Source organism: Siphateles boraxobius, unplaced genomic scaffold (assembly GCF_051911475.1).
Source record: "Siphateles boraxobius isolate OS27281-9 unplaced genomic scaffold, OSU_SipBor_1 13, whole genome shotgun sequence".
NCBI classification, from domain to species: Eukaryota; Metazoa; Chordata; class Actinopteri; order Cypriniformes; family Leuciscidae; genus Siphateles; species Siphateles boraxobius.
The window spans coordinates 28012906-28033961 of NW_027508733.1; the positions used below are offsets into that span (position 1 = coordinate 28012906).

The window sequence follows — 21056 nt, forward strand, 5'->3', positions numbered from 1 at the left end:
TTTTTAACCACTGCTCACCATTTTGTGTGCAAAATCCATCAGGCAATCCGTGAATAGAGCATGCATGCTAAGACTTGTTTACCTTTCTTATTCTGGTTTATGCATATATGTTTTTGCATAGTGTTTGGATGTATTCTGCCTGCTTAGGACGTATCAGTGTGACAATTTCGCATACTGTACGAAATGTGAAGGAAGCTTGTGAAGGAAGTTTTGCATGCATCAGCTCACATCCAGACACTTACTCACACCTGGTAATAAGACATGTCTTTGTGCACTTGTACAGTAAGAATGCAGTCATCATAACTGAGGTGTTGTGTCAATGAATCTCCTCTGTTATTACCCGCAGCATGTGAGCACTCTATCAATGTCTGCGATTCATTCTTTAGTCTGAACTCTTTGATCCGAACAGGTGTGCAGAATGACAGCACATCTTACAGAAGAGCTTTATCACTGTTTTTAAAAACCAGTTATGAATCAGTGTTTCCTCTAGGTTCTTGTTCAGGGGGGGTGGTAGACCTGTGTCGCGGAGCGGGCGTGTTACGGATACATGGTGGGTTAGGGTTAGTAGGGCCCTATAAAATCCGTTTTTATTTTTTTCCAAATTCCGTTTTATTTTTTTCCAAATTCCGTTTTTTTCGTTTTAATTTTAGCAAATTCCTTTTTTTCCGTTTTAATTTTTGGGAATTCATTTTTTATTTATTTTTACCCATTACTGTTATTTTAGTCGTGTGCTTTTAATGTTAATGATTAAAATGTACACAAATAAAACACGAATGACATTAAATTTATTGAGGTAACAAACATCACATTTACTGCATGATGCAAACACTGCACTCGAAGTACTTCAGGTAACAACAAAATATTAATGGTCATGAGCTTTAAATTGTCCAGTAAAATACATTATATTAGTTTAAGTTTAAATAAAAGTCACACTCAGTCTCTCTCTCGCGCACTGTAAAGCGCGCTCTCAGACACAGTCGTCTCCCTCGCGCACTATCGAGTGCGCTCTCGGACACACTCGGTCTCTCGCGCGCACTGTCGAGTGCGCTCTCGGACACACTCGGTCTCTCGCGCGCACTGTCGAGTGCGCTCTTGGACACACTCGGTCTCTCGCGCACACTGTCGAGTGCGCTCTTGGACACACTCGGTCTCTCGCGCACACTGTCGAGTGCGCTCTCGGACACACTCGGTCTCTCCCGCACACTGTCGAGTGCGCTCTCGGACACACTCGGTCTCTCGCGCGCACTGTCGAGTGCGCTCTCGGACACACTCGGTCTCTCGCGCACACTGTCGAGTGCGCTCTCGGACACACTCGGTCTCTCGCGCACACTGTCGAGTGCGCTCTCGGACACACTCGGTCTCTCGCGCGCACTGTCGAGTGCGCTCTCGGACACACTCGGTCTCTCGCGCGCACTGTCGAGTGCGCTCTCGGACACACTCGGTCTCTCGCGCACACTGTCGAGTGCGCTCTTGGACACACTCGGTCTCTCGCGCACACTGTCGAGTGCGCTCTTGGAGACACTCGGTCTCTCGCGCGCACTGTTGAGTGCGCTCTCGGACACACTCGGTCTCTCGCGCGCACTGTCGAGTGCGCTCTCGGACACACTCGGTCTCTCGCGCGCACTGTAGAGTGCGCTCTCGGACACACTCGGTCTCTCGCGCGCACTGTTGAGTGCGCTCTCGGACACACTCGGTCTCTCGCGCGCACTGTCGAGTGCGCTCTTGGACACACTCGGTCTCTCGCGCACACTGTCGAGTGCGCTCTTGGAGACACTCGGTCTCTCGCGCGCACTGTTGAGTGCGCTCTCGGACACACTCGGTCTCACCCGCGCAGTGTGTGTGTGTATGTGAGAGACGCGTGAGTGACAGAGACGGAGGGAGAGCAGGGAAAGGAAATGCAACTGAAAGAATACGCTGCGTGTTTTAAATGGCGTTAAAGAAATGAATAATGAAATGCAAAATGTGGCGGCTGGTGTTGATTCTGTGGCGCACCGCGACGAATTAGTCTATGTGTGGAAACACTGCATAAAAGTCACGTGGGAACTGCTCGGCTCGGTACTGACGCGTCAAGTTTCCTTAACTTTTTCGCCGACGAAAGCAGAGCCGTGGAGAGCCGCTTCGCCATGCTTTCATTGTTTTCAGGGGAGAGGCAGCTGAAATGACGGGAGAGGTTGTGTCGCCCATATTTGTTTCCCCCGGTCTGCATTTTCCCCAGACATGCGTTCTTCTCCCACACAAAAACAGAATTTCATTCCAAATATGTAAAATTCCGCGAAATTCCGCATTAACAGTAGATTCCGCGTTAATTTGCCAATTCCGCGATTTCCGCATCGCGGAAATCATTTGGCCCTAGGTTAGGGTCACAATATTTATAGGTATTTAGCAGTGATATTGCCTGGATTTTCTATTTACAAAGAAGTAAGCTAATTGTCTGCACAAAATATGATAGCATTAAAATATACCAATATGTAACGAGAAAGTTTAAAGTGGCTTCATAAATTAATTAAAAACAGAAAGCAAAACACATCTGATGCACAATGGTAGGGGAAACACTGTGAATGATTTCCTTCTTTAAACATTGAAAAAACTTTTTTAAGGTTACAAGGTTCCAATGGACGTGAGGGATTCCTTTAAGACAGTGAGATGTTACTTTCATCCTTCACTGTCTTCACTGTTTTTGTCTGTAGAGAACATCAGATCTCCTTCTGTTTGGTTTCCTTTATCTCTTCAGAGTGAGTGGAGTAGGTTAATATACTTAACTAGGTGTAGCGGTACAAGTGGAAAAAAACTGTACGTGAAGGTTTAAATGTGTAGGAGCGCAAGAGGATTACAGCTGTGTGTTCATCTCTCATTACTGTGCGTGAGACGTCTCTAATCTCAATCGTGCTTTCTCCTTCAGGCATTTAAAGATGAGCTGGAGGGAATGATTCAGGAACAGATGAACAAGGGGAATAACCCAGCAGGACTGCTCGCTCTGCGGCAGATCGCAGACTTCTTCATGACCAGCTCCTTAGCCGGTTTCTCCACCTCCCCCCTCAGTGAGTATCGGCATGGTGCGGCTCATCTCCACTGCAACAGATTGCATCAGAGACTCCTCCACCTGTTCAGAGTTATACAGTTCAATTCCAATTTTTTCATTTGCCATTTATTTATAAAGCAAATTTAAAAATAACCTGGCTTGGCCAAAAGTGCTGTAAATAAAAAAAAATACACAAATGCAGTTACAAAAGGTTGAAAGCACAAGAGAAAAGATTAGGTTTTTTTTTAGCATACAGGTCAGTAAATAATAGCTGTTTCCATAAACAAACGTTGAAGGAGGAAATACAACCAGCCAAGTCAAGAAAGCGTTTGCATTCTTTTATCTCACTACTTCCTTCCTTATCACCCCATCCAACTCTCCACACATGTATTTGTTTTCTTTCTGTGCTCTGCTATGCGGAACTAATCACTGGAACTTCAGTGAACCCCTTTCAGTACTTACTGTTCCATACTGATACTGTTACTGTACTGATCCGTCTAGAGCGTTTTCTAGAGCATATCATGGATAACTGGATCTGATATTTAGAAATAAGAATTTAATGTATAACATAGTTCAAAATGCAAAGCTCCCTTCCCAGTTTGCACAGTTTATTTATGACTGCCCACATTTGCACAGATATATAAAGTCTATTCAATGGATGTTTTGAAAGCAATTCTCAATCTTACACTACACCAAGCTCCAGATTTTTCCAGCTGGACTTCCATAGAGTTCTGGAATATTCAGTCAACTGGAGGTCTGAAATGAGTTCCAGAATGTTTAGTTTCCAGTAATGGAAATGTGTTGTCAAGCGGAGCTCTAAAATAAGATCTGGACTGCGTTACCCAAAGGCATCATGAGCCCAAGTCCCCAAGAGTGTGGAGACCATTGCCACCTATTTTCATTACAATGAAATCAAAACGCTTTTGGGAAACGTAGCCCAGGATTGTTTAGTAAAGTGGAGTTCTGGATAGACTTGTGGGATGTTTAGCCATGTAGAGTTCAAGGATGAGTTCTGGAACATTTAGCCAAGTGGAGTTCTGTAATATACTTTGTCTGTGCTTTATATAAAATGTGATTATTGTAGATGTGAAGAGCTAACCGGGATTATTGTATGGCTGAATTTTTTTTATTTTCTTTTTTTTCTCTTATTTACTATTATTGGATTTCTTAATTCTTCTTTGACCAGAATCCCTAAAGGTTATAAATAAGCTATGGTAAATGGATTTCAGGAAAGTTTATAGCTGTATAAATTCAATCCAACTAAAACGTCTTTATTAGATTTCAGGCGTATTAGTGTTTCATGGACACTTCTGAGGTGTTATCAGTTAGTCAGGACACACCACTGGCTTTATTTAGAGTCTGAGTTTGACCAGTATCAGGGTATCGATTTACACACCACTTTGTTGTCCATATTCCCACTAGAGCAATACTAAACTGTCAATTTCAAGTTGTGCGCTCAGGTGGCCTCGCTCATTGATATCTAATAAACATCTTGATGCTTTTAAATACATTTTTAATTGAAGTTATATTTTGTTAAATGGTTTAAAACTGTTAACACAAACAAATGAGAAAGCAACACACAGCAAATTGTTTGTTTTGTGTTTTTCACTTGTTCTTGAATTGTTCCCGGTTTTCTCAGGTTTGGGCATGGTGACCCCAATAAACGACATGTTCAGCATGGAGTCCAATACTATGGTGAAGGGAGAGAAACAGACCCGCTGCAAACTGGCCAGCCTCTACAGAATAGTGGACCTGTTCAGCTGGGCCCACTTCACAAGCTGTTACATTACAGTAAGGCATAGCTTTCTATCATTTATATTGGTACCAAAGGTTAAATAATATAGTTGATTTTTATCTGCTAGTATTTTAGAACAAGGAAATGAAAGTGAAGGGCATACATGGTGTTATCCAGTGTTTCGCAATCAGTTCGTGCCGGCAATAAACATTATTGTTCCTCTAATCAGACACTCCATTTAATTCATTGAGCCAAGTAGATCCTTCCATTAATTTATTCCCCAATAATGTCATATTATACTATTATATTATTATTAAATTATACACAGCTACTTTTTGAATGGCCGTCAATGGAGAAATATGCTGTTTATCATCATAATTTTGTAGTTACAGCATCTCTACTCATGCTGATGTGCTAAAAAAGGGAAATATCCAATTTTTTGAATATATGGATAACTGTTGGTATGGATTAAAAAACCTTGATCTAATTTGATCTTGAGAAGAAAAACTGCAACTGCTTTTTTTTTACCTTGTAGGTTCGTGTCAGTAAGGAGCAGGATCATATCCTCATCATCCCCAGAGGGCTGTCCTTCGCCGAGGCCTCTGCGTCCAATCTGGTAAACAAACTGTCTGTCTGGCATTATCACAGCAGAGCCTGATAGCGGTTCTGGGAACGGCTTGAGCATCACGCCCAGAGGGCTGACAGGGTCACTTTGAGCTACGACTTTAGCTCAAACTCACATTCCAGTGAGAATGAAAATAGATTCGATTCAGGCTTTTGTCGTTCTACCATCGGAATTCATTTATCAGTTACATGTGTTGATAACTGAAACAGTAATTAATCATTTATCATGTATTGATCAAATAGCTTATTGGTTATATTATATTCTGCTTTGGCATTTCTGTTTTCTTAGTGGTTTAACAGCTTGTTTAAATTAATGAGACATTATTATTGCCCAGAGCTTAATAATAGTTGAAATGATATGTGTTTGGGATTTCAGTCTGAAATGTGCCGTGCTCAGAGGGAACGTGTGTTGGCAGACCTTGACTGAGCTCTCTGATCGTTGCCAATATTTGACATGCTTAATCAGCCGGTTATTTCTTTTAAATCTCAGAGTGGGTTTTGGATCCGTACTAGCCTGTGTGTTCATGTTAGTCGGAGGCTTTTAGTGCCTGTAGTTGTTCATGCTTATTATTTTGTTATTGTATTGTGGTGGTTCTCAATCCTGGTCCTGGAAAACCCCTGCACTGAACATTTAGGATATTTCCCTAAGTATACTCCAGTTTGGCACTAGAAAGTTACTTCCCTATCCAGTGTTTGTGCTATTTCTCTCCAGAAGTTTATACAACTCTGCATAGCCTAATGCTGCGTTCACACTAAACTCGAATAGAGCTTCAAATTCGCGTCTAGTTGGACGCTTGAACATTTTGAATCCATTTGCGCGTCCAAAGCGAAATTGACGCGCGTAAAAAGCAAAAGTTTCTGTCATTTATTTTTGTTTTGATGATAAATGGAGCGAGCCTCCAAAAGTGATTAACCTGTCCATTTTTTTCCTTACACAACACTGTTCAGACACGAACTATGTTCTTGCACTAAAGTATGTTGGTTGTCTTTACATTAGAATAATAATGTTCGATATAGGCTAATCTAGATTATAATGGAATAAATAGCATTAAATACGAAAATAAATGTCTCATATATTGAAATCAAGTTTTCATGTTTTAATATTTAGACCACTTCTATAATTGATTGCTATCAGGATGTGAAGATCATTTCAACCAGCATAACAAAAGGTTTTTATAAAAAAAATGCCTACCCTACCTTTAACCCACACAAGTGTTCATAAACGTGTGCGTCTATTGTTGTTGTGTCTCCAGTAGTTCAATCTCTCCAATTTAGTTTTAACGGTGAATTGAAACAAAGGTCTGGGACAGTGTTGCCACTTTGTGAACCAGCTAATTAGTGCAAAACAATTCAATAAAACAATTCAAGACTCATGTGCAAGCTGAGCGTACGCAAGTATGTGTGTTTAGAAAAATCAAGCTTTGTAACAACATACATCCCCTAGGGTATACATAAAAACAAAGTACCTTTGGGCTTTTAGGACTCTGATAATCTTATCTGATAATCATATTGAGAATGGCTGGAGTATGGGTAATGGATAAACTAGGACTGTGCGATTAATTGAGATCGTAATAAAATCCCAAATTGAGTAAAATCTGGCCTAAGATCTGCAACCGTCGAGTTAGTTGGTGACAACCAGAATTGAACCTGTTCTTGAAGTTTCACTTTTTTCCCTCCCGCCAGCGTAATAATGAGTTTTGACATGCTCCTCGTGGTGATGCTGTTTTGACAACTTCCTGCCAATCAGGTGATTTAGTGCTGGAATGAATTTGTGAAGCACATTTGTCCTCCTGCCTGCAGCGTTTATGACTCCGTGAACAGAATTGAAATCGCCTGAGGAGAGCAGTGGCAGTATCTGCGTCTGACTTGCACTCTTGCGCTGGCTAATGCTGTGTTTGAGGTACAGTTACACACATTGTTCACAGTCATGAAAAAATACACTCAGTCATTGTGTCGTTTCAGGATTGCGGTAGATTTCTTTGCTCTTGCACTCTTGGTTATGTATAATAGGCTTTAATAGGTGCCATTGACCTTTTATTTATGGATCAAAGCCAGTACAGGTTTGTCCAGTTTCTGTTTGTGTGGACTGTGTGTTTTAGACAGTGAGAGTTAGATAAAGCCCGATCTCTTTTGCATAGTCGGATATACAGGATTTTTTTATCTGTGTGTGAGAGAAAGAGACCTCAGTGTTGCTGACACCGTCATTCAGAGCTCCTGTTCTCCGCTTCTGTGGGCGTGACTGTGGGTTTGTGCCCGCTGGAATGAGGCCAGCAATCTGGGTCACAGTATTATTAACCCTCTATGTGATCAGTCACTTTCACACTCTCTCTTGTACACTTATTAGTGCACTAAGCCCCTTAACAGAGACGAATATGATGAGAAGAGAATGCTCACGCAAAACTGTCATGACTAGGGCTGGGCGATATGGCCAAAAAAATCATATCTCTGTATTTTTTGGTTAAATGGCAATATACGATATATATCTCGGTACTTTCTACGTTTTTCTATTTGGTTAAAGAAAATCTGTATTTATTTAAAAAAATGTTATTTGACATCCTGCTCACTGATATCCAAACAATGTAAATATTGAAGGATATGGAAACAAATATAGTGAATGTAATGTAGGCTATGCTATATACTACGTGCAAAAAGGTGGTTAAAATCACATTACATTCTAACATCATAACATTACAATCTAAAAACAAAAATAATGCTTTTGTTTTTAAAATGACTAAAGGCTAAACTAAAAATGAAAATAAAAACAAAAGCACAAACTAATTATAGGCTATTAGCCTGCATTTGATTACCCCATTATAATGGTTACTTTCATAAAGACATACTTGTAGGTTTAAAATTCCACATATGGCACATTTATTGTCTCCAACAACAAATATTTTAGCAATATGTATATTTTAGTCAGAATTATTGCGCTACTCTTCTATTGTGCTCGTCTGTTTGGCGCGCGCGGCGGTACTCATTAACGGAAGCTTGAGTATTAGCTGAGATTCACTTGCAGAAGCTCATCCTCTCCTAACAATGAAATGGACATATTTGTTTGACTTTCTAACATTTACAGATGGAGAATATACCCGTGAAATGTAAGTTAAGCACTGAGGAAAGCACCACATCTCAAACGCATTAAACGGCGCAAGTATTTATCTGTCAGTCAGCAACAGTATCTGTCAGAGCATCTGACAGGGCAAGCTAACTATATCTAATCTTACCAGTTATTTTGAAGCGCTTAGTACAATTTGTCCCAAACATGACAAGCTAATATTATGTACTTTCACTGCTGGAGCTCACACTGTGTACTCGCTATTTTTCAGATGTGCTTTACCCGGCCTTACTCACCGTAACCGCATTTTTACTGGTAAGAATTCAATTAGAGAGCTTTACAATTCAATTCCTTCTAGTAGCAATTACAATTAGAGAGCTCTTTAAAATGGCAAGCCGTTTTAGCTTAAATTGTACCCGGCCTTACTCACCGTAACTGCATTTTTACTGGTAAGAATTCAAATAGAGAGCTCTGCAATTGCATTGTTACTAGTAAGAATTGGATTAGAGAGCTCTCTTATGGTAATTCTTACTAGTAACAATTTAATTGTAGAGCTCTCTTAATTGTAATTGTTACTAGTAAGAATTAAATTAGAGAGCTCCGTAATTAAAAATTAATGGAAGTCAATGGAGACATATGACTAGTATAAAAATAATTTGTAGAGCTCTCTAATTGAATTCTTACCAGTAAAAATGCAATTACGACGAGTAAGGCTGGGTACAATTTAAGCTAAAACGGCTTGCCATAGTAGTCAAAAGAGCCAAGTCTTAATGATATTCTGATCTGTAGATATAGCTTTGATCTGCCCTTTGAAGTACATTTAAAAAAAAAAAATTAAAAAAACATTATTTGGGGTCATTTGTAAGTTGCCTGCCAGTGCCAGCCTTTTTGATCATGTTCACAAAACTTGTAAATATGTAAATAGTAGGGCCGGGACTCGATTAAAAAAAATTATCTAATTAATTAGAGGCTTTGTAATTAATTAATCGAAATTAATCGCATTTTAATTGCATAAATATTTGACCTGAGAACAGTGAGAAGTAATCTTTTTCACATGGATTTTTAGTATACCATTGAATAATGACTCTATACATAAGCTTAAGCAACAAAATATTGTTTATTTTTGTTCAACCAATTCCAGCAGACCAATGCAATTTTTGCCATTTGGTGTGGGTCCTTGTTCTCGGAGTCGGGCTAACGTCCACGCTAGCTGCTATATGTTTTGCGTTGAGGTGATACTTGAAGCTCGATGTGCTGCGGTGATATGCGAATTTCTTGTTGCATAGCTTGCACACAACCATGCTTTTATCGACGCTTCCATCCGTTCGTTTTTTATAACAAAATTTCCCATCCACGGGGCAAACCAAAACGGTCTCGCCAGCTTCTTCGTTCATGTTCACTGTGGTGTGTTGTTGTCTGAAGTCATGAACGCTAGTTGGTGCTGCAGTATAAACTCATCCAGTGAGAAACGTTCCGCGGTGCAAAAATAAGTGTGATTTACAATGCGTAAAAACGTGTTTAACGTGTAATTTTTTTGTGTAATTAATTAATCTTAATTAACGCGTTAAAGTCCCGGCTCTAGTAAATAGTCAATATATCAAAAGAACAAGGCATCTGCTTTTAAACAAACAAACAAAAAATATTCTAGCTTCATTCATTCTTAATCCACACTTGAAAGTTTAATAAAAAAATACATTTTCAACAAAAAAAATACATTTTCAACAAAAAAAAATATCAAACATTTTCGAAGGAAATCATGTTTTTGTCAAAGACTTTCTTCTGATCAGATTCAGAATGACAATCAAAACATGAATTATCGGAGATGGAGTCCATCAACACCCCCAAAGCTTGCACAGTCTTATACCTCTTTGTGGGTTTTGACGTTCCATACGGTAATGTTTGGCAGTTTTGATTTATGTGATTGTTGATTTATCTGATGATTGCATTAGCTAACTTGTGCGTAAACAACTATTTACGCAGATCATCTTCTTCACTTGTTTTTGGATCCAGAGATGCTGTACTATTTCAGAAGATGCGTAACAGCGCCCCCTATCATATAACATCGAAAACACAGATTGCCATACGTACTTCTGAATGGCAGGGAAGTGTTGTTATAAATGACGGAAAATTTCATCTATGGTGGGGAAAGAGTTAATGTCAATAGCGTGAACTCTCCAGGATGGTTTACATACTGAAGTTTAATAGTACTTAAGGTAAAGGTGTGGTCATGTTAGTGAATATTTGGTGAATTATTGTGCTCTTAAAAGGTCTAGGATCTATTTTTAATTAGTCTACTGATGTATGATGTAGGGCTGGGTATTCGATTCGATTTTGATTCATAAGCTTGCAATTCGATTCCGATTCAATTCGATTCAATATTGATTATTTTGGATATCAGGTACAATACATGGCAAATTTTCTCAAGGAAAACAAATCTCTTAACCAATGCTGTAAACTATGGGAGTCAGTTGTATCATTAAAATTGTTTCATTAGCCTACTATAGCCCAATGTTGAAGGTAAAGATTTACTGATTTTTATAAAAAAAAAACTTAAATTACACTTTAATTTATTTTTCTAATAATAAAGTTATATGAAATATAAACATTTAAATGCTGGCTGTCATAAAAACTTGCCAGATTTATTCAAACATGCATTAAATATTGAAGAACATAAAAAATTATAATGAATATGTAATATGGTGCATATATTTAGCAAAATGCTCCTCTCTAGAGTTTATTTTTCTAGCTGACTAACAAGTTCATGGTCACTGGATATGGTTTTTCTGAGGTAAATGTGACGCTAATGACATTGTTTACAAGCTGTTTCACTGACGTCTTTCCACGGTTGAAACACTGATTGAGAGATTCCATGTGACAATAAGGATTTCGATAAGTTGTATCTTTTAACACACTTTCAGATGCTCATTCTTGTTTATTTCGCGCTGTAACTGGTAATATTAAAGCTGCAGTAGGGAGTTATGAGAAAATGTTGACTTAGCCTGAAAATTTGAAGAAGCACAACTTACAGGTCCAACCCCCTTGCTCTCTGCTGCGCTACAGCCCTCCCTCCACAGCTCCTCCCCCACAGCGGAGCCTGCCGTGAACGCGCAGGCTAGTAAGCAGGACCACCGATGACGGCGGATTATAAACCGTTATGGAACATTCACTAATAGGGACGAAACATCAACAATATGCTTTACATTGACTATGGCCTGCCCATACTTTGACTACAAACTTGGTCCTCAAATCATTAGGTTTTTTGCAATACATGTAACTTCATAAGGTTGCACTCTTTCTATAAGTTATAAATAGCTAGTAAGATAACGTTAAAGGATTAGTTCACTTTTTAAAAAAAAACTTTAGCTGATAATTTACTCACCCCCATGTCATCCAAGATGTCCATGTCTTTCTTTCTTCAGTCGAAATGACAAAAGAAATGAAGGTTTTTGATGAAAACATTCCAGGCTTTTTCTCCATATAATGGACTTCAATAGGACACAAACGTTTCGAGGACCAAATGACAGTTTCAGCACAGCTTCAAAGGGCTTTAAACGATACCAGACGATGAATAAGGGTCTTATCTAGCGAAACGATCGGTCATTTCAAAAATAAATAAAAAACTTTACGTTTTATAAGCACAAATGCTCGCCTTGCTCTGTTCTGTGATGCACGTTCGTGATCCTGTTCGAACTCGTTCATCAAAATGAAAAATCTTTTTTCGAGTCATTTCGTTCGTTGAATAGAAGTTTGAACAGGAGAGTCACGAACGACGGTACGCGCTCGCGCTGTGCAAGAGAGGGGTGATCAGCGCGTACACGAGCGTGATTGACACTGCTAAGACATTCTTCCTGGCTCTGATTGGTTGTTTCTGACCGGGAGCGGTGTATTTCTGCAAATGGCAGTAGGACCACAGGGAGGAGCCAGAGGAGCTTGATTTTTTCACAGATTATCTGTCTCATATTCTACTGTCAGGACATAATGACAGTTTTAACAAATACTTGTTTACAAAAGTTACCTACTGCAGCTTTAAGGCGGAAGTGAAGATCATGTGTGTTCGGCGCTGCTGTTTCTCGAGCGGAGCTACGCCAGAGCGATCTCACGCCACAGCGTCAAAGCGGTATGTTTGGAAATGTCGTAAGAAAATGGACGTAATTTGAAATCTGAGACTTTGTTTCATATAAATAGTAACAAAGCACAAAGATTATTGCGTTTATTGGATGGGATGCGCGCTACAATGTTCCATTTATTCATCAACTGAAAACAGGATGACTAATCGATTTAAGAATCGATATCGGTTCGTAAAAATGAGAATCGATTAAAATCGAGAAATCAATATTTTTTTTACCCAGCCCTAGTATGAAGCACAGCTCACTCAAAGGTCACTTTCAAACCAAGCAGCTTCGTGTTGGTCAATGCAGCAAAACTTTAACCCTTTGCGTAATCTGCATGGGGAAATCAATCGCTCAAGCATTTCAGCATGGATTTCGTCCACGAAATGATAAATGTCACCCACCTATAGGAGTGTGTTCAAATTCCTAACCACAATGTTGATTAGTGTTTTGCTAAAGCAAGCTTTTACTGTTACATAATGTGGCATGAGATTTCATGTCTATGAAGCAACTCCTGTGAACCGTTCCAAATGTTCGTTTCACAGGAAATTGTAACTTTAGTTTTTTTTCCTTTTTATGCCTGCTAATTGCACTGTTAATTGTTTTTCACTCCACAAAAATAATTTAGTAATGATGAATATAATAACGTGTTTGCTGGACTATTTTACTGCAAAAGTGACAAGTCAAACCACACATACATACTGATTAAAGCATTTACCCGTACCATTTATTACTTAAACAAATTCATACTCTAAGCTACAAATCTCTTCAAATCGGATGAGAAATTTTGCGGTTTCCTGAGAACTGTTAAGTCTTGTTTCAGTCCATTAGCATTAGTGTGGTGGCATAATACAGCAGATATGTCTATATAGAAGAGAACCAACTTCCTGTGGCCAGTTTAATAGTCAATATGTTACAGATGAAGAAAGAATAGCTTGAGATAGATGTCAAAACTGTCATGTGATATTAGTGGCCGTGTGTAAAACATGATCTGCATGAGGTTGGATGTCACTCAGAGCTCATTAGCAGAGCAGTGGTACTGTGTGTTTATTTTCAGCTGGTAGTGATATGGGTGCGGCATCGACAGGCATGTGAAGGGCATGTTGGGAGGCTTGTTAAAGGACCAGCATGTGATGCAATTCAATATTTAATCAGAGCTCTAGAGGAATCAGACACGCACAAGCATCTTCTTTCACTTCCTATTACAAAAACAACACGCAACCAATGATTGACAAATAGATCCTCTACCATTGAAATGTTTGAGGTTGGGAAGAATTTTTTTTTTAATGTTTTTGAAAGTCTCTTATGTTCACCATTCACCAAGGCTTCATTTATTTGATCATATATACAGTAAAAAACAGTAATGTTAAATATTATTACAATTTAAAATAACTGTTTTCTATTTGAATATGTATTCCTGTAATCAAAGTTGACTATTCAGCATCATTACTCCAGTCTTAAGTGTCACATGATCCTTCAGAAATCATTCTAATATGCTCTTTTGCTGCTAAAGAAACATTTATTATTATTATAAATGTTGAAAACAGTTGTGCTGCTTAATATTTTTGTGGAAACCATTCAGGTTTGATGAATACAAAGTAAAAAAAAAACAGCATTTATTTGATATAGAAATCTTTTGTAAAATGATAAATGCCTTTACTGGTTTCATCTGTTTAGAGGCACCCGTGCTGAATAAAATTATCAATTTCAATCAGCTTCTTTAAAAAAAAAAAAAAAAATCTTACCAAACCCCAAACTTTTGAACGGGAGTGTAAATGTAAAGCGTAATTAAGCTGTAAACATCCTCTATCGAGGTTACCAAAAAATGGTGGCTTATTAAAAACATTAACCTAATCATCCACTGGTTCTCAGTTAATCTTCGAAGACGGTTCCTTCCTGATTAGGTGTACGATGTCAGGATTAATAGGAAATGAGGAAATGTGTTGGACACTGTAGAGAAGGGAATAAAGACCTATAGTCTGTGTATTGATACTTCTGGTTTGTTTATTAATAAGTGAAAGTGAAGTGAAGTGAAGTGAAAGTGACACGTGATGGCAAAGTATGGTAACCCATACTTGGAATTTGACCTCTGCATTTAACCCATCCAAGTAAGTGCACACACATTGGGAGCAGAGTAGTGAGTAGTGAACACACACACACACTGCAAACGTGGATACACACACCCGGAGCAGCGGGCAACCTTGAGTGGCCTTGATTGGGGGTTAGGTGCCTTGCTCAAGGACACCTCAGTCATATTCCTGCCGGTACTGGAATCGAACCAGCAACCTTTGGGTCACCAGTCCAACTCTGTTACCATTAGGCCATGACTGCCCCAATAAGCACTCAGATAGGAGTAATCAGATGCTGTCTCTGCTCTAATATAATTTATGATACATCTGTTTTAGCCTCACCGCTGTTTGTGTTAAGTGATCATAAAGTACATTATATTCCACATTATGCGTTTATTTCGTTCTCCAGGTAAAGGTGAACATTCTCGGTGACGTGATCGATCAGGGCTCCACCAACCTGCAGATCGACCCGGCCGGCTTCAGCCCTCACGCCGCCATATACTCCATGAGACCCGACGTGCGCTGCATCATTCACATACGCACACCTGCCACTGCTGCTGTAAGTGTCAGCCCAGTTACACCAGCTTCAGCTTCACATGCACTATCACAAAAAAAAGAGTAGTTTATTTCAAAGAAATTATGACTTTTTATTTGAAATCGCCTTGACTTGCATGAATCTCTTCTGTTATGTCAGGTGTCGTCTATGAAGTGTGGCCTGCTGCCCATCTCTCAGGAGTCTCTGATCCTTGGTGACATTGCCTACTACAACTACCAAGGCAGTCTAGATGAGCCGGATGAGCGCCTGGAGCTTCAGAAAGCCCTAGGACCGTCAACGAAGGTAAACAACCTTGCCACATTTCATGAGCTGTTGTTTGATGAAAGTGAGTATGAAAGCGAAAAATGCAGTATGTTTGTAAATGTGCAAACAATTTTTCTCAGATCTGTGTATGTGTGTGTTGCAGGTGTTGGTTTTAAGGAATCATGGGGTTGTAGCTCTCGGGGAAACCATTGAAGAGGCCTTTCACTACATTTACAATGCTCAATTTGCCTGTGAAATTCAGGTAAAATGCTCATAATGCTGGGTAATGCATTTTTAAAATGGTTTTGGGCGGTGTTTTCATAACATGCACAAATACACATGGTGAAAAGAACGTTAAGTGCTCTTTAACCAAATTTTGGTAGCTGTGGTTCAAAAAGCCATCACTTCACTTCAGGAGGCCTTAATTAACCCCCTGGACTTGTATGGATTACTTTTATGATGGATGGATGCGCTTTTTTGGGCTTCAAAATCCAAGTTACCATTAACTCCCATTATAAAGCTTGGAAGAGCCAAGATATTTTTTAATATTACTACAATTTATTTTGGCTGAAAGAAGAAAGTCACATACAACTAGGATAGCTTGAGTGCGAGTAAATGATGGGATAAATGTTAAACTGCGCTTCATTTCTGCAAAAGGAACTAAAACTGGCGTTTTGTGCCGTAGATGTCTGACGTGGTTCTGTCTCTCTAGGTGAATGCGTTCTCCTGCGCTGGAGGAGTGGAGAACCTGATCGTGTTGGATCTGGAGAAGTTTAAACCTCGTACACAGGGGGTGGCAGAAGCCGGGGTCAACTTCGGCTCTCAGCACAAGTGGAGGATGGGAGAGCTGGAGTTCGAGTCGCTCATGAGAATGCTGGACAATCTGGTATGTTTGTGTGAGACTCAAATAGGGTTGCAATGAGCTCTGTGCCAATCATCTCCCAGTGTGATACAGAAACCGGATTTGAACTCTGCTTTGGCTCATTGATCGTGCCAAGTGTGAAAACAGCCAAAAGCGTTCGCTAAATGACTACCTACTACTAGTCCAACTGTGTTTGAGAGGAATAATCACAGGGGAGAGACTGGAAAATCACTTCTTTTAGCCTATTTCTTTCCCTGCTCTCCTTCCTCTCCTATTAGGCAGACAAACGGATAACCAACGTAAAGAGAGAGACAAACTGGAGTTGAAAAGCACTCCTGCCACAACTCTTTTCTCTTCTTTCTGTCCATGTCTTTCTCCAGCTGTGCAGACTGCGCTGTTTTCTCTCTGTCCGTGTGAGATAGGGAAGAATGCCGGCATGTGGAAAGTGTTTTCTCAGCCGAGGCAGAAGAATGGAGTGATGTGGAAGATGATAATGATATGGTGCGTCGCTCAGTGAGCCACCATTACCCGCTTCCAGTGAAGCGATATGTTTTTCCCACTTATGCTGGAGAGTTTCAGGATATGGTTACAGATGTACCTTAAAGACTGTGTCTTTTGTAGTCGACTTTTCGTGCACCTTCTGCAGTGGCTCATTATATAAACCTATTCAAAGGGTTGAAGCTCATTCATAAAAGGCCTTTGATTCGTTGGCAATCGAATTATTTAAGAATAGGTCTCATCCTTATATCATATCTAGTTCTTTTTATTTAATGTAATACATTTACTTTCAGGGTTACAGGACAGGCTACACGTACCGGCACCCCATCGTGCGGGAGAAGCCGCGGCACAAGAGCGAAGTGGAGATTCCCGCGACCGTGACGGCATTCATGTTCGATGACGACGACACTCCACGTTTCCCTATGAAGTTGCTGCAGCAGCGACAGCAGAGAGAGAAAACACGCTGGCTCAATTCACCCAACTGCTACATGAAGGTGAACGTGTCGGACGGGGCTAGCGAGGAGAACGGACGCACCAAGACCATGGTGAGGCTCAGGTCATGTATGTCATGGTGCTCTGAGATCTTGTTTTTGAAAGCCTTGCATGCTAAGCAGAAAGTCCTCAGGTGTTTTTTGTGGAAGAGCAAGAATGTGGTTATTTCCTGGGCATACCTGACAGTCTAGCTGCAGATGAAACTCATATTTTTATTGTCATCACAGATAAACTTTGAAGCCTCATAACTTCTGTCAGCCGTCTGGATGACGCCACTGTCTTCAACGCTGATTCCAAATGAACACAGTTCCCTACTGACCTCTAGTGGTCGAGGCTTTAGTATTACAACTTTGGCTGCATACTCACCAAGAGCAAAATGTCAACCGTAGCTAAAAAGTCTAGATCTAGCTCAGAAGTATACTTTTGTGCAAATGATTTCATGGCAAAAATTTGTAGGGGCGGTTTTAAGGTCAGTGGAGATTCGGGCTTTAGCCCAAACTGAAATTGGGCATTTTTATTTAAAGGAATTAATTAATTAAAATTAATTTAAGGGAATAATGAAAAAGAAAGGCTTATTGTATTAGTGAAATAATTTTAACTATTTGCAAATAATATTTTATTTTTAAGTATGCATATATTCTCTCTACATGAATCAAGGAAATTATTGCATATTTTCAATTAAAAAGGCAAAATTTTATTTTAAAAAAGCAAATAATTTAAACGCCTCTGATTGGCCGATGCATTCAACACACATGCCTGTAATTGGCCACAATGCTCAACGCTGCAAAAGCACGTTGTAAGTACCTTTAATGCAAAGGGAAAAATATAAATAAATCTGTAATATGCACTTTTCATGATTAGGTAATTGCGGCAGCTGTAATCTGATTCACATTTGTTTTTCTGATTAATTGTTTTGCTCTATGAGAAAGACAAGGTAACAAAATATCCAGGGCTTTTGTTAAAACATTCGGGGCTTAAGCCCCCTTAGCCCAGCCCTAGTGCCGCCCCTGCTTGAGAGAAATTTTGGTTGCAACTCTTTTGCCCTAGACTTTACGTCGACTCTGAGTGACCACAGAGGGCTTTATCTTTCTAAACAAATCTCAGTCTGCATTTGTTTTCTTGAATTCTGTCCTAAATCTCTTTCTTTTACTCGATCTCTGCAGTGGATGAAGTCAGATGATGGCGGTAACACCAGCGGGACTCCGATCCGCATTGAAGATCCCAACCAGTTTGTTCCTCTGAACACAAACCCCAGTGAAGTTCTGCAAAAGAGAAATAAGGTGAGTTGTGTGTGCGGTCAGACGGTTTATCATTGTCATCACAGGTAGGCAAACTTCCATTGTAGGGGTCGAAAACTACAACAAATGTAATTTTTGCATTCCATGAATGTGTTTCAATGACTTGAAGAAAAAAATAATGCAAGATAGATCGTTTGTCAGAAGAGAGAAAGATGTCCCTCAGCTTGTATTAGAAACGCACAGCAGCACTAACTAGCTGTATGTCAAGGTAATATAACACAGGTTTAATGTTATAAACGTACATTAACAATTTAAAAAATAGAAATATGCATTTTGCTAGATATAATAGATTTACAAAGCTAAAAACTGGAAACGCATCAGACTCTTATTGACCATTTCTCTTAAACCGCTTTCCTGTGATCTTTTCAGATTCGCGAACAGAACCGGTTTGATATGATGACAGCAGGACCGCAGTCACAGCGGCTGGCAGGGATTGTGGTGGAAAGACCGCCGGTGAGTGTCAGAACGGCATTATCATAAACCATGTGAGAATCCTGAACAGGATCACAGACATCTGCGTCACTAGGTGGCGCCAGATCCTCTCAGAGACAGATGAACAGTGTGAGCTTGTGTGTCAGTTGTGTTGGTGAAATTAGCATCAGCATGTGGGGCAAAGGATATTTTAAAGGGTAACTAAACCCCTGGACTCCACCCACTGGCAATATTTGAAAAATGCTGGAAAAGTGGGCAGAGCCCAGCGGAAGGGGGCGTGCACCTGAGATGCATCTCTTTGTATGGAACCTGCCTAAGTCACCAACAACCGCTGCGTCACAAACCACCGCAAACATTCAATAGGAAAATACAACTGCAGTAGCCACCGTTCAACCTGAAGAGGGCAGCACTCAGAACGTTTTATACCATATATTGTAGAATTAAAACACTTTAAACCCAAATGTCAAAAGATTTACTGGAATCAATGAACAGCATTTATGAAGCTCCATTCTAACAGATCATTAACAAAAAAAAGTTGTTTTAGTGTTTAGTTACCCTTTAAAGCAGGGTCTTATGAAGCTCTGTTTTTCTCTTTAAGGGACATTCGACAGTTAAGGTAAAATCCCAGGGTGTTTTGTTTGTCGTTATGTTGAAAACAATCACGATTTTGAGTTTTGAAATGTCTGCGTGTGTTCACTGTTATATTTGTAGTTTTGGATTTGCAGTGTTCCTACTTCATTTTTTGTTGTTTTTTATATTAGAGGATTTGTGTCACTTTGCTTTTGAATGCTCAATGATTAACATACCTGATGGTCTGTGTGTTTGAGACGTTTTGTCCTCTTTATGACTCATTTCATAACCGAGGTGCCATTCTAGTGGCTTATTTTCGTGTTCTCTGCTCTGCCCACGCAGCCGTACATGGGTGATTGCGAGGAACAAATGGTCCCTCTTCCTCCAAACCCCTTCAGCGACCAGATCGAGAAAGAGATGAACGACTACCAGAAGAGAGTAGAACGACAGCACCTCGGATTAGATGGTAAAACATGCCCCACCTTACACTACAAATTAACACTTTTTGTTCTGCAAAGATGCATCAAATTGATCAAAAGTGAGGCCAAAAAAGTTGATTCAATTGAATTCAATTAAATTGATTCAAAAAAGTGAATTGACCGTAAAGACATTTATAATGTTACAAAAGATTTTTATTTCAAGTAAAATGCTGTTCTTTTGAACTTTCTATTCATCAAAGAATCTTGAAAATAAAATTTGACAACTGTTTTCAACTTTGATAATAATAATAATGAGAAATGTTTCTTGTGCATAAAATCATCATATCAGAATGATTTCTGAAGGATCATGTGACACTGAAGACTGGACTAAAGATCCTGAAAATTCAGCTTTGTTTTCTATGTGAATATATTGTAAAATATAATTTCTGTGATCAGTTATTTTTAACTGTGATAATATTTCACAATATTACTGTTTTTACCATATTTTTGATCAATTAATTGATCAATTTTGAACATTACCTTCCAAACTGGTGCAAATGAATAAAGACTGCTGAGATGCATGACACCTTTTCTTTTAAGAGCACCTCACTTCCTGTTCCCCATGTCACTTAAATGACCCTGCCAATGCTAATGTTGGAACTCACTGCCCCTTATAGCTAAAAATCACGACCGTGTGACTTACACAGAACTAACATGAAGAAAACATCCCGCCAAGATGAGTGTTTTACAGCTGTGACAATGTCCTTGCATGCTAACCCGTCTACTTCTCTAACTGTGCGTCTCCTTGCCTGACTGTGTGTTCACTAACCAACTCACTCTGCAGATGAAGAGCAGCTCACGTCAGACGACGCTTCCACACTCTCTCAGTCAGTGTCCCAAACTCAGTCTCCTCACAACACTCCAGCTAAAGAAGGTATAACGCCCTGAAAGAGCCGGCTGTCTCGCACAGCATTTGTGAGAATATCACGTCAGTGTTAGCAGCAGTTGTTGACCAGGGTAGCTGGTAACAACGAGAAACAGGCGGTGAGATCCATTATATTGTAACATGCAGATT

At 39.7% G+C, this 21056-nt stretch overlaps 1 protein-coding gene across 16 annotated transcripts in view; it reads left to right on the forward strand.

The window, feature by feature from the left end:
* add3a (adducin 3 (gamma) a) overlaps window positions 1-21056 on the forward strand; it is a 113942-nt gene that overhangs the window by 86563 nt on the left and 6323 nt on the right. For 8 of the 16 annotated variants that reach the window (XM_077226899.1, XM_077226900.1, XM_077226903.1 and 5 more), the window contains 12 exons: window positions 2900-3038; window positions 4659-4810; window positions 5290-5370; window positions 15021-15170; window positions 15306-15449; window positions 15574-15672; window positions 16123-16296; window positions 17064-17315; window positions 18426-18542; window positions 18930-19013; window positions 19905-20028; window positions 20826-20915. In XM_077226899.1, coding sequence (XP_077083014.1) covers window positions 2900-3038; window positions 4659-4810; window positions 5290-5370; window positions 15021-15170; window positions 15306-15449; window positions 15574-15672; window positions 16123-16296; window positions 17064-17315; window positions 18426-18542; window positions 18930-19013; window positions 19905-20028; window positions 20826-20915 — 1606 coding nt within the window. The remainder of the gene's footprint in view (window positions 1-2899; window positions 3039-4658; window positions 4811-5289; window positions 5371-15020; window positions 15171-15305; window positions 15450-15573; window positions 15673-16122; window positions 16297-17063; window positions 17316-18425; window positions 18543-18929; window positions 19014-19904; window positions 20029-20825; window positions 20916-21056) is intronic. The other 8 variants (XM_077226907.1, XM_077226908.1, XM_077226913.1 and 5 more) reach the window with 1 other exon arrangement.